This window comes from Papio anubis, chromosome 2, assembly GCF_008728515.1.
Source record: "Papio anubis isolate 15944 chromosome 2, Panubis1.0, whole genome shotgun sequence".
Classification (NCBI taxonomy): Eukaryota; Metazoa; Chordata; class Mammalia; order Primates; family Cercopithecidae; genus Papio; species Papio anubis.
Genome location: NC_044977.1, coordinates 44,664,504 through 44,678,717, shown reverse-complemented (window position 1 = coordinate 44,678,717; position 14,214 = coordinate 44,664,504). Strand labels below are relative to the sequence as shown.

The 14,214-nt window shown below is 42.1% G+C and overlaps 1 protein-coding gene across 2 annotated transcripts in view; it reads left to right on the top strand.

Annotated features, from left to right (window-relative positions):
- ITGB5 (integrin subunit beta 5) overlaps positions 1-14,214 on the top strand; it is a 124,364-nt gene that overhangs the window by 27,996 nt on the left and 82,154 nt on the right. For both annotated transcript variants that reach the window (XM_003894034.4, XM_017955219.3), the window contains exons 3-4: positions 2,101-2,305; positions 12,784-13,033. In XM_003894034.4, coding sequence (XP_003894083.2) covers positions 2,101-2,305; positions 12,784-13,033 — 455 coding nt within the window. The remainder of the gene's footprint in view (positions 1-2,100; positions 2,306-12,783; positions 13,034-14,214) is intronic.

The window sequence follows — 14,214 nt, the reverse complement described above, 5'->3', positions numbered from 1 at the left end:
TGTGTCTGTGTGTGTGTGTGTGTGTGTATATATATATATTTTAACAAAGTCTCACTGTTGCTCAGGCTGGAGTACAGTGGCAAGGATCATAGCCCACTGCAGCCTGGAGCTCCTGGGCTCAAGCGATCCTCCCGCCTCAGCCTCTTGAAATCCTGGCATGAGCCACCATGTCTGGCCAGAAAACTCATTTTTCTAACCTTGTTTCACAACAAGTGTTTATGGAGCCATTTATACCTTTGGTGTAGTCCTGGAGGTTGTTGACAGGCAAGATCCTTGGGGATTTAGTGCACAAATAAAAAAATCATTATTTAAAAAAAGAAAAACCCAGAAAACAAACAAACATACCATAGGCTTAGGACAATACCTCTGGCTTTACTTGTTTAAAACACTGCAGTGTCTTCTTGACTTCTTGTTCTTTTTTGTGTTTGCTTTTTGTTTTTCTGAGACAGGCTCTTGCTCTGTTGCCCAAGCTAGAGTGCAGTGGCACAATCGCAGTTCACTGCAGCTTTGAACTCCCGGCCCAAATGATCCTCCTGCCTTAGTCTCTCAAAGTGCTGGGATTACAGGTGTGAGCCACCACACCAGGCTGGCTTCTTAATCTTGAATTTTACAAGGATTCTAAAGGGCATTGGGTAGTTCTAGGATATCTAAGACGTTGAGGGAGGGTGCATTCCTCTGATTTTTGTGCCTCTGCCAGCAGTCTGGCTTCTAACAAAGTGGTCAAGGGATGCTGACTCACGTGAGGCTTCTGGCAAAGTGTTCCAGAGGGAAGAGCAAGAGACCAGTGTCCTAACTCCTCCAGAAAGACTCATAGGACAGCACTGGCCTCCAGCCTGCCAGAGCGGGAGGTGGAGGGGGGATCTTGTTTTTTACATTCACCAGTGAAAAGGTGCTCAGAGAGAATCCTGGGCTTGCTTTGCCATTAAAAACCCCTTTGCTGGAAATGACCAGGGAGGCTTCATGTTTTATAACAAAGTATTTTGTTTCATTGTAAAATTAATACCTTAACCTCCTGCTGTCCCAAAAGAGGTTGAGTTGTTCTGACGTCCAGCTTTCTCCCAAACCCAAAGAAAGACTTTTCCTATCAATGTGTTGTTATCACACAAACAACAAAGATAAAAACAAAAATGTTTTTGTCACTTTACTATAGCACCTCTTTTAAAATTTTTCTTTTAAATCCTAATAAATACAGTTCTATATTCTGGGATTTTGTTTTCCTCCTTAGTGTAAATATTTTAAATTTCTTCTTAATTCCCATAATTATTTGTAATGACTGTCATCTATTGAAGTGATATGCTATGTTATTGTTACGGTTTAAGGATTTAGGTTGGCAAGTTTTAAAGATTATATTACAAATAATACTGCCATATACATCACAAAGAGTTTCTCCTTTCTCTTTAGATGATTTTCTTGTGATAAGTTTCTTGGAGTAGAGCACTGGGTCAGTGGATATGACCTGTACTGCCACGTTGTTCTCTTGAATGATTATTCAGCATCCAATGCCAGTGAAAGATGTGAACAGCTTAAAGGTTAACTCTTGAATGCCCAAGGGAAGACTTCTCAGCCACTTATATGTCATCTTATTTATTTAACTATATATTATTTCATCTACTTATTTACTTATTTTTAGAGTTGAGGTCCCATGTTGCCCAGGCTGGTCTCAAACTCTTGATCTCAAGCGATCCTCCCACCTCAGCCTCCCAAATAACTGGGATTACAGGCATGAGCCACCACGCCCAGCAATATATAACAACTTTTAAAAAAGTTTAGCTATACAACTTTTGATCATTTCTGTTTCTTTCTCTTGCTAATCATGTAGGCAGTTAGGAACATTTTAACCATCAAAATAACAATGAAACCGAACATTTTTATTATGTGTTTACAGTTTACAAAATGCTTTAATATCCAGCAGCTCAGTTAATCCTTACAATACTTGGTGAAGCACCTGGGATAGGGATTACCATTTCCTCCATTTTCAGACAATGAAAATGGAAAGTAGAGAATTTAAGGTCAACCGGATGGAGACGCAGCCACAGCATGCCATGTTTTCGGGAGACATCCTGACCACCTCCTGCTCTCTTCCTCTTTTTCCCTGCCTAGGACTTCGGAAGCCCACGGTCCATCACCTCTCGGTGTGACTTGAGGGCAAACCTTGTCAGAAATGGCTGTGGAGGTGAGATAGAGAGCCCAGCCAGCAGCTTCCATATCCTGAGGAGCCTGCCCCTCAGCAGCAAGGGTTCGGGCTCTGCGGGCTGGGACGTCATTCAGATGACACCACAGGAGATTGCCGTGAACCTCCGGCCCGGTGAGTTGCCCACAGAAAGGTCTGGATGCTCTGGGATCAGGAAGGCCCATGGAGGAGGTGGGACTTGTTAATAATGGGGCAGTGAGTCAGGCCAGGCTGAGAACAGAGCTACGAGATGGTGATGGGGAGGCGAGGCTCAGACCTCAGGAAGCAGAGTATGTTCTTATTGATGTGTCTGTGGATAGGCTCCTGTGGACAGAGGAAGATCTTTGCTATTTTTAAACAATTGTGGTGAAATATACATAACATTTACCATTTTAAGTGTACAGTTCAGCAACATTAAGTACATTTACAATATTGTATAAACATCAGCAGTATCTATTTCCAGAACATTTTCATTGTCCTAAACAGAAAATCTATACCCATTAAACATTAATTCCTCATTCTCTCTTTCCCTTGGTTCCTGGTAACCAGCATTCTACTTTATTTTTTATTTTTCATTTATTTTTATTTTTAAATTTTGTTTAAATCAGGGAGCAACTGATGGCAGAAATTACAGTCATTCAGGGTGTAGTGGCTGCCCACTCTGCTTTCCGACTCTGAATTTCACTAGTCCAGGTACCTACCATAAGTGGAATCATCCAGTATTTGTCCTTTGAAGTTTGACTTATTTCACTAAGTGTAATGTTTTCAAGTTTCACATATGTTTTGGCATATGTCAGAACTTCATTCCTTTTTTGGCTGAGTAATATTTCATTGTATGAGTGTACCACATTTTGTTTATTCATTTGTCTGTCAATGGACATTTAGGTTGTCTTCAGCTTTTGGCTATTGTGAATAATGCTGTGGTTTATTCTAGGAGGATGCTGGTAGATTTACTCCTTAGTGAATGCAAGTTGCTCAGGAAACACGCCACTTTTAGGAAAAAGTGTTTTTCCCCATCAGCAAATTCCATTTGAGTCTGTAGCATTCTGGAAGGACAAACTTTTAGAGTGGATTTTTTTTTTTTTTTGTGACCCTCGGAACCTGCAAACCTTAGAGTTGCTTAATATAAGGAAATGGTAATATAATTACTTATAATGTAATACAAATAAACAGTTTTGCATACCTACTATGTGCTAACCACTTGACCTAACTTTAAGGTAGCTATCTTTTTTTTTGAGATGGAATATCGCTCTGTCACCCAGGCTGGAGTGCAATGGCACAATCTTGGCTCATTGCAACCTCCACCTCCCCGGTTCAAGAGATTCTTCTGCCTCAGCCTCCCTAGTAGCTGGGCGTGCACCACCATGCCCAGCTAATTTTTTTTTTTTTTTTTTTTGTATTTTTGTAGAGACAAGGTTTCACCATGTTGGCCAGGCTGGCCTTGAACTCCTGACCTCAGGTGATCTACCCTCCTCGGCCTCCCAAAGTGCTGGGGTTACAGGCATGAACCACCATGCCCTGCCAGGTAGCTCTCATTTTACACACAAGGAAACAACCTGCTCAAGGTCTCTCAGTTAGTAAGTGGTGAATCGATTCAGCCCCAGGTCTTGGTAACCACAAACCCGTGGTTGTTTCTAGTTCACCACTTTTATCATCGAATATTCTGCATATTAGAAGCCTTACAATGTCAAAGGGTTGGATGTGCGTGTGGCTAAATTGGAAAGTATTATGCTATTGGGAAGGGGCAGATTTTTTCACATTTCACTGATTTTTTGCCGTTTTCTTCTATCCCATGGTCTAGGAAACCATTGGCAGTAACTGTTTGTAGATGGTTTATGTAGACTCCAGGGAAGCTTATAGCAGTGGAAAGATCATGGATCTGGCTGGCCCTCTTGGGTTCTAGCTCTGCCTCTGTCCCTAGCTCGGAGACCCTGGGCAAGTTACTCCATCTCTCAGCATCTTAGGGTCTTTGTCACCTTTGTTCCTCACGGGCGTGTTCAGAGGCTTAAATGGGACTTTTTGTATCAGTGAACTTTTCAAAGTTAAAATTTTTATTATTTTCAAAGAGCAGTGGCCAAGGGTGCCAGATGGAGGTTTGACCAGGGATGCTCAGTGCCTCAGAAATGGATTTAGCACAATGCTGCATGTGGCAAGCACTCAGTAAAGCTTGTTGTTGTTGTGGTTGTCATCGTATGGTCTGCACCATGAGTTTTTCAAGAAAGAGCTGCAAGTCATCATAAGTTGAGAAATGTTTTATTTTGTCTATTTTAATTGTCTTGAAAATAAGAAACAAAAGAAGAGTGTAAGATGGCCCTGCTGGATAGAGAAGCTTAAACTATTGGGTTGCCTGTCCAGGAATCAGTGTTGAGATTAATTGAAGTTAGGATTTTTGCAAACCTTCTCACTGTCAGCGACACTCAGCCTTTTTAGTGAGATACTGAGTTGAGAGAGAAAAGGAAGGGAACTCTTACAGAGCTGGTGAGTGGGTAGAAAAAAGTCAGCTGAACCTTTATGTGGGCAGATGGTTGGTGATGTCCTCTGGGGAAAGAGAAATCTCTTATATGAAGACAGGCTCAGGGTCAAGGGTTTGGACCTAAAGGGGATATAGGAGTTGTTGTAGACTATTAATATATTGGAACGTTGTGTTGTGTAAGAATAGTGTATTGACTAATATGAATGCCATATCTTCTTTTTTATCATAGTAACAGTATAGCAATAGCACATGAAATTCTAGAAAAATAATCCACTTTAACATAATATTATTTTTCATTTTTACTATGTCCTCTGTCTTTATTCACCTCTTTGTATTTTTCATATACTTATTATCATAAGGTATGTATAATTGTGCTATTTTCATTCAATAATCTTTGAAAATGAGGACAAAAATTACACCTCCGAAAGAGTTTGTAGTTTCAGAGCCATTGTGGAGGAAGGTTTTAATTTACATTTTTGGAACTCCTTACCTAGAATAGCTCTCAAAGCCTGTGGTGTTCTCTCCAAGAAGTATCCTTTATGGTGGCAAATCTCTCTTCTTTAGGGTAGACTTAACTTAGGAAAGAGTTGCATCACACAAATCCAAAGATGTCCACACTTTAATAATTCCAGTTTTTAAAATCAGAATTAAGGTGTGAGTGTGAGCAGAGATGGTTGTCTGGTTTGACTACCAACTGGCCTTTACGGCAGTCCCTGTAGAAGAGTTAGAGAAGGCCAGGTAAGGTGGCTTATGCCTGTAATCTCAGTGGTTTGGGAGGCTAAGGAGAGAGGATCGATTGAGGTCAGAAATCTGAGACCAGCCTGGGCAACATAGTGAGACCCCGTTGCTATGGGGGAGACTGAGGTGGGAGGATCACTTGAACCCAGGAGTTTGAGGCTCCAGCCTGGATGAAAGTGAGACTTTAAACAACAACAACAACAACAAGAACCCAAAATAAAAAGCAAGTGATTTGAGTAATGGCCGGTTTGTATGCAATCCCATATTTATGCATAAAACTCAATATATGCTCAATTAAAGAAAAAAATCATTCGGCATAGTTACATCTCCTGCTAAGCATTATTATGATATGGTTTCTGGTATTAGAAATAAAATGGAAACCATGACCCTATGTTTATACAAAAATACGGTGTGGGTGCTGTGTACAGCTCTGTCTTGTGGAAGGTGTCGTGGTGGAGAGCCCAGTGCTGGGGGTGTCAAGTGGATGGAGGAGCTAACTGCCTTCTGGAAACACACCCAGACTATGAAGAGGGTTCAGTCTGAAGAGATGAAGACTAGGAAGAGATCTGATGAAAATACGAGTTCCTAAGACCTACAAGCATTGTGAATATGTTTCCCAAATGTAGAAACACTTGAAACCAATGATGCCTGTTAAAATTTTGAAAATATAATTTTAACATTTACAAAGAGAAGTGCAGGCAAACCCCAAGAATTTATTTGGGGGGAGAGAAAAATGGTATGTCACAGTTAGCAAAATTTTCAGTTATGCAAAATGCATATTTGCCTCAGGGTATTTCCCCCCTGACTCTGGAGAGGGCTTTCAGTTATATAGGGGTTGGTTTTTCATCTATCTATCTATATATATATATAGAGAGAGAGAGAGAGACAGAGTCTCGCTCTGTTGCCCAGGCTGGAGTGCAGTGACATAATTTCAGCTCACTGCAGCCTCCCAGGTTCAAGTGATTCTTATGCCTCAGCCTCCTGAGTAGCTGGGACTAGAGGCACACACCACCACACCTGGCTAATTTTTGTATTTTTAGTAGAGACGGGGTTTCAAGATGTTGGCCAGGCTGGTCTCGAACTCCTGGGCTCAAGTCATCAGCCCACCTCGGCCTCCCAAAGTACTGGGATTACAGGCATGAGCCACTGCGCTGGGCCTCCATTGTATATTTTTAGAAATGCTTTTGTGTCTCCTCCTTTGCCCTACCCCCCATGCCTCGTAATAGTTATTTGTTGAGTGAAATATAAGACTTTGCCAGACTTATTGCAGACTAATCAAGGACAAGCCTCAGCATAATATGAAAGACACTTCATGAAGGCAAAGTAATTGTTCCAAGGTAAGTCTCAGGAAGGAAATAAAAAGAATTTCTATCTACTTTAAGCAGGACTTTTTAATTTTTTTAAATTGAGATATAATTCACAGACCATAAGATTCACCATTTTAAGGTATACTTAGCATATTTGCAAGGTTGTACAGTCAACACCACTGTCTAATTCCAGAACATTTTCCCAAAAAGAAGTCCCATACCCATGAACAGTGACTGCCTACCCTACTGTCTCCCACCCTCCCCTTTCAGCCCCTGCTATACACCCGTCTACTTTCTCTCTAGTTTTGCATATTCTGGGCATTTCCTATACATCATATAATGTGTGGCTCTTTTAGCTGGTTTCTTTCACTTAGCAACATGTTTCAAGGTTCATCCATGTTGTAGCATGTACTTCATTCCTTTTTATGGCCAAATAATATTCCATTGTATATGTATATTTTAGTTGATGGACATTTGGGCTGTTTCTACTTTGGGCAATTCTTTTTTCTTTTGTTTTAATAACCCCACAATTAACATCCTATATTTTGGGGCAATTATGACTAATGCTGCTATGAACATTCATGTACACACTATTATGGGGACATATGTTTTCAATAATCTTGGGTCTATAGCTAGGAGTGGAGTTGCTGGGTCATATAGTAATTCTATGTTTAACTTTTTGAAGGACTGCCAAGCTTTAGGCAAGATTTTGTGTAAATATAGGATCATGTTTTCCATTTTATTTCCATACTGGAAACTACATGTCAGGATAAGAACCTTAGAAAAAATCATTAACAAAGAGCATAAAATCCTTAAGAAAGTACATAAACTTGAAAGTAGAACTTATTGAGAATGGTCAAAAGCTAAAGGTGGTTTTGAAACACTGAGCAATTAAGAAGGGTTTATAAGTCATTATTGGCCTCAGTCCTTTAACCTCTTAAAAAATGACCCTTGATTGGTAGCTTTCTTACATTTTGAAACAATTTTAGACTTACAAGAAGTTGCAAAAATAACACAGAGATGTTCTATGTACCTTCCTCTGCTGCCCTCAATGATAACATCTTAATATAACAAGAGTACTTTATTAAAACCAGGAAACCAACACGGTTACCATACTATTAACTAAACCACAGGTGATTGGTTGCTTTTGGGTTTCCTGCCAGCCCCTGTTTTTTTCCTCCCTTCTTCTTCCAGGTTCTACTTGGAAGTGCCAGTTTTTAGGTATTGCTTTTGCAATACAGTTGCCACCCTGGGTGACAGTGTAGATAGCTTAAATAGATGAAGAAAGTATTTTGATGATGGCTGGATAAGGGGTTATTTTAAAGGAAACTGGAAGTATAGAGCCCTGGGCTTGGAGGCAGACACTGTAGAGGACAACCATGCCTTCAGGTGGCTTGTTCCTTTATTCCATCGGTCAACAGTCACAATTCTGGGGGAGGGGGGGAGGGGGTGCAGTCAGCCTGGCATCCTTGTTCTAGACCAGTGAGGCAATACTTTGGTTCTAGATCTGGATTTAATCCTGGGACTCTAAGTGCCTTCTGCTGTAGTGACTGGAAGAGCTGTCTGCTCATTTATAATGTGTGCACCAGGGCCCTAATTTTCTGTTCAGTTGTAGTCCTGTTATAATAGAGTTGATTTTTATGTTTCCCTTCTTTCTTTCAGTTTCCAGCACAGAATAGTACTTCTAGGGAATCAAAAACCACTTGCATTTATTTTGGGATGGCAAAGATCTTTATTTGCTGAGGTACTACTTTGTCTTAACACTTTGAACAAAATCAGTCTTAAGAGTTTTTGGCTCAAAGACAGGAAACCTGAGGGAAAATAAGAAAGCAGAAAAAATAAAAATTAAAAAAAAGTTTTTGAGGCTGGGCATGTGGCTTTAATCCCAGCATTTTGGGAGGCTGAGGGGGAGGATCACTTGAGCTTAGGAGTTTGAGGCCAGCCTGAGCAACATGGCAGGACTTTGTCTCTACTAATAATTTTTAAATTAGCCAGGCATGATGGCACATGCTTATAGTCCCAGCTACTTGGGAGGCTGAGGCGGGAGGATTGCTTGAGCCTGGGAGGTTGAGACTACAGTGAGCTGTGGTTGTGCCACTGTACTCTAGCCTGGGTGACAGAACAAGACCCTGTCTCAAAAAAAAAAAAGTTTTTGCTGAAATTCTCAACTCACTTTCTAGAAATGTTTGTTATTTGATATATATCCCTAAGGAAAATGCCAACTTTTCACTTTTTATTAAAGGCAAGGCAGAGAGAAGAAAGCTTTAAAAATACATTTCAGATGGAATGCTAGTTGATACCTGATTATAGTGGAAGAACCTGCACTTACAAACTGAGCAGCACAGAAATTCTGTACAAAATGCAGTTGGAGCTGGGTACTCTGGAACCAGGAACAAGCAGAAGGACATGAGAGAGGCTGCCTGGGGTGGCACGTCACAGGTGCCAGGTGATCAATTTCTCTTTTGAGTTTGCCATTTCTCTGGTCCTGCTCCTGGTCCCGGGGCTGGCAGGAATTACATGGAACAGCCCCAGAGAAAGGGGATATAGCCACAGGGATACTTGAGCCTGTAGAGACCCTAAGTGGAGAGGGAAGGAACAGAGAAGGATGTATCCTGACACATGGGCTGGAATGGTGTCACCAGAGACAGGCACAGACCAAGACAGGCAGATTAAAGACGAGAAGCGCTTCCCACACTGCTAGGCAGCAGGAGGTGGTGACTGGCTTAAAGTCTCAGGTATTTTTAAAGGAAAGCAGCATGGCCAGGAAAGTGTTGGAAGGGAGGAGAGTGCTTAAGCGTGCATGGTTCTGGAAGTGTACCCAAAAGTGGAACACATACCCAAGACCTTCTCTCAGCAGAAAGTGCACTTCACATGCAGTAATGGCTTCACCTTCAAGCTGCTAACGTTAGAGGCCTCCCTTTTTGGGGAGTTGTTGGTACACTGGAAGCTTAACTCCCACAGCACGGATCTGACAAGGAATGTCAGTCCCTCCAGGATCTGCTGACAGAACATTCTGTCATTGCCACCACCTATTCAGGAGTCTGTGGCATTTAAAATCAAGCATATTAGAGGGAGCAATAAATCCTCATTCTGAACATCAGTGGTGTTACCGTCTTTCTTACATCCCTCTCTTTCTGGAAAAATGGGACAGTATTTCTTTTTAACAACTTCAGCCTTCCTTTGGGAAGGGATGTGTGTGTGTGTGTGTGTGTGTGTGTGTGTGTGTTTTCTTACTGATCAATTTCTCTTAGAATGTAATGCCAAGAAGTTTCTTGCTTCAGAATAGATAGCCTCTTAAAATACAAAGGGACCTATATATCATGCCTTGTTTCCCTCAGCCTTCATGTCTGGAAAATTTAGGGTTAAATTTGTATGCCCAAGGCTGTAGCTGTTGAAATTCAAGTTGCTGGCAGGATTTGCTGTCTCTCTTTTTATCCTCACAGGAAATTGCTTCAGTAATTGACTTTTGGGAAAACCGAGGCCAAAGTTTTCTTTGTATAGGAACATTTGTGCGGTGTTTATCTCTTTTAATCCCTACAATAGTTAATATCCTCCCTACTTGACTGATGTAGAAACTGAGCAGTGAGTTGAAAGGAGCCTGAGTTCTCCCTAGTCCTTGGTGACCGGGTCTGGATTCAAACCCAACTCTCCTGCTTCCAAGCCTCTATCTCATAGATGCCTCTCCGCGTCCCAGAATCCAAGGCAATTATTTGTTTCCTGGTTTTAAAGTGCCCATCTGTTAATTTCTTATAATTCATAAAAAAGTAGAAGTAGATTTTGGATAAAATAAGTTGGAAGTGGGAACTTGGGGGGACAGGTGGCAGAAAATGCAGAAGACCTATGAAAAGATCATGGCATCAGGCAAAGGAAATAGGATTGCAGGCTCTGGCCATTTGGGGTCTGTTGCCTGCCCATGCAAGGGCCAAGGAGGGAGCTCCCTTGCCCCCAACCCCCCCCCCCCCGCCCCTCCCTACTATGATGTGGCACCCAAGGAGCCCTCTGGTGGGACCGGCTGTGTCCGTCTGACCAAAGGCAGACACTGCAGCAGCCTGGAATTCATTCCGGAAGAAAAACTTGAACATTCCTCTGTTTGAGTCAGACTCTGATGGTTTTAAAAAATAGGCTTATACCAATAGGCAACTCAAACCTCCATCAATCCTGAGGCGCCTAGAACTGTACACGCAAAGACAAGTCAGGGGAAGCAGGTTCAGAGCTGCCACTCTGACTACAGGCAGTAATGATCATAATCATACTTCATCTGTGCAAGCCTGTACTGCTCATAAAACACTGCTCTCCCTCATGAGCACATAATAGGCTTAATTGATGCTGTGAGCGTTGTTCTTATTTCCATTTTATATTTCAAGAAACTTGAAATATATTTCATTTTATATTTCAGGCCCAGGTTGCACTGCTGCTCAAGGGACAGGGCTGGAACTTGAACTAAAATCTTTTGATTATTTGATTCTTCATGGTCTAGTTAGTGAAATATGCCTTGTTGTCATGGTGGGAGGAGGAGAGGGAGTATAGAGGATTGAGTTCCCTGCAAGTTAAAGAAGGCTTCAGTTTGCTGGTTGTCAGCCTGAGATGAAAGACTGGTTTCTCTGAGATGTGGCTGCCGGCAAGTCAGGTGTAGACTCGCTGGGCAGGAGTGAGGCCATCTTTGCTGTTGTGCCTCTAAACACACACAGAATCTATCCAAATTTCAAGTATGTATACACAGTTCTACTGCAGGATAAATAGGACATCTTTTGGCTCTCCTGAAAGGTTAATGAGCCCAAGGCAGATATGAGTTGAACTGAGCCTTAAAGTTGGTTCTAAGTGATTTGTTTTTAGAAATTATGAAATGATTTCAAGATCATTATCCTGGCCTGGGTCTTCCAGTTATTGCCCTGACTTGAGCCTCACTTTGAATTCTATAGAGTGAGACAGCAAAGACCACACCTGCCAGACACTGGCTTTTTTCTTTGTTCTTTTCCTCTGAATTAATTCCCCTTTTCTGTGCCTGTCAGCTATCTTATTGTAGCTGGTAGACAAATCTAGTGCTATCTTTTCTCTTCTTGTTTTCTTTTTTCGATAGAGCTAAAATTTGGAGTCTGTCTTCCTGTATTTATATACGTAGTTTCTGATGATAATGAGTTGTACCTGTGATGTCCCGAAACATCAAAGATGCCCCCCAAAGTAAATACTAGTCTGGTAAATGGTGAGGGAAATAGAAACAAAAAAGGTGACGTGGCATAGGCGTGCATATTTTTGACCATTGGGGTATTTTAAACAACGATCTTTGTTTCTCTGTCCTCCCTTGCCTTGCACATCTCTCTCCCCAGCTTGGTTCTTCCCCACTCAGGCTCTTTTGTTCATTTCTTCCCTGCCTTTTGTTTCAAACACACATTCCCATTGTGGCTGGGTCTTTCTCTGGAGTTGGTATGTGGTTCGTGGGCTATTCTCCACCTAGTTTGTGTTCATGAAGTTGTCTGGTTCACGGTCCACTGATTACCCAAGGGTCCTTGTTGCTGAGAAGACAGAACACCACCAAGGAGCCTGGTCATTAAGGAGTTTCCTTAGAAATGCTAAGCCCAGGCCAAGCGTGGTGGCTGATGCCTGTAATCCCAGCATCTTGGGAGGCTGAGGTAGGTGGATCACTTGAGGCCAGGAGTTTGATACCAGCCTGGTCAACATGGTGAAACCCCGTCTTTACTAAAAATGCAGAAATTAGCCAGGCATGGTGGTGGGTACTCAGCTACTCAGGAGGCTGAGGCATGAGAATCACTTGAACCTGGGAGGCAGAAGTTGCAGTGAGCCGAGATTGCACCACAGCACTCCAGCCTGGGTGACAGAGCAACACTCTGTCTCAAAAAAATAAAATAAAATAAAATAAAAAAAGAAATGCTAAGCCGAGTGTTTGGGAAGGAGAAACCAGGCCTCCATTCTCAGCACCGTATTCCCTTCAGGCACTTTACTTCCAAGAAAAATCTTCTGGGAGGCACACAATCACTAAAGAAAAGTAAGAGGTGAACTAGCTTTGAAAGCAAATCCCATCCCTCAGCCCTTAGCAGGTTGCATGACCTCTAACACGGGTGGCCTCTCTGTTGGTGCAGGTGACAAGACCACCTTCCAGCTACAGGTTCGCCAGGTAGAGGACTATCCTGTGGACCTGTACTACCTGATGGACCTCTCCCTGTCCATGAAGGATGACTTGGACACTATCCGGAACCTGGGCACCAAACTCGCGGAGGAGATGAGGAAGCTCACCAGCAACTTCCGGTTGGGATTTGGGTCTTTTGTCGATAAGGACATCTCTCCTTTCTCCTACACGGCACCGAGGTACCAGACCAATCCATGCATTGGGTAAGTGACCATTTGCCCTTCTGTTGGGTACTTAAGGGTGGGAGAATGGAGTAGCAGGAAAATTTAGCTCAAAGAAAGAATTAAGGAAGGCATGGTTAGGAGGGGTGGCCAGGCTTAGGTGTTTAATTTGATTAATGATAGACATACATTCTCTCCTTTCCTGACCTGTCAAGAAGTGAGTGAACTGTCACAAGGTTGTAAAGATAAAATGATCACAACCCCTTGATTATCCTGCCTGCCATGCACAGCACCACTTGCTCACATTAATAGAATTCAGAAAATGTCCTCAGGGAGTGATGAATCCAGATTATCAGGGAGGCAGCAGGCAGGGCAACTTAAACTTTCCCCTTGCTTGTAGTAACTGAGGTGCCTGGGGAGAAATGAATTCAAAATTTGTCCCTGTTGTTTTTCTATAAATAACTATAACTTATTTTCACATAATTAGACTAAAATCCTATTTTAAAGGTAAGCATTTTTTTTTTCAACATAAACACCTGAACTAGAAAAGATTTGACATATTATTAGAAAACAGGTGTCTCTAACTGCTGCAACAGAGTCTATAATAACAAGGTGTATAATTTGATGGAAGTTTATTTCCTGCTCCTCAAGTCCAACTGGGTCTCTTCATTTGTGGAACTTCTCCTGCAAGCAGTGACTCAGGGACCTAGGTGCCTTCCATCTTCCAGGCTTTCCATCTTCCACACATGGCTCCTAAGGTCATGCTGCCTAGAGGGTCATGCATAGGAGGATAGGCCTTTGCCATGCCTGCTCCCACATGTGATTAGACGGAACAGAACTGAGCCAGGAGGCTGAGAACTAGTATAGCTCTATGCCCAGGAATCAGAAGAAATAGGATTATTGAGCAGGTCTCTGCCATGGGGTGTTTGTGTGCATGTTGGGGGTGGTGGTTGTATGAGGGGATCGCATTCTTCAGCCCATGCAACACAACCTCTACTAGGTTGGTTTCTTTCCTTTTTAGTCTTTCAGGAGTTCCTTTAAATGTCAAGATTATGCAAGTGACTGCAGTGAGTGGTAACTTCCAACTCTTGCTTTCCTTGTCTCCATATTTAACTTTAGTGAGGGTTTGTGTTGTAAGGTCCAAAACTAGTCATGAGATAGGGAACAACTAAGACTTAAGTTTTCACTAAGTGTCAAGCCCTTACTAAATATTTTCTATAGAT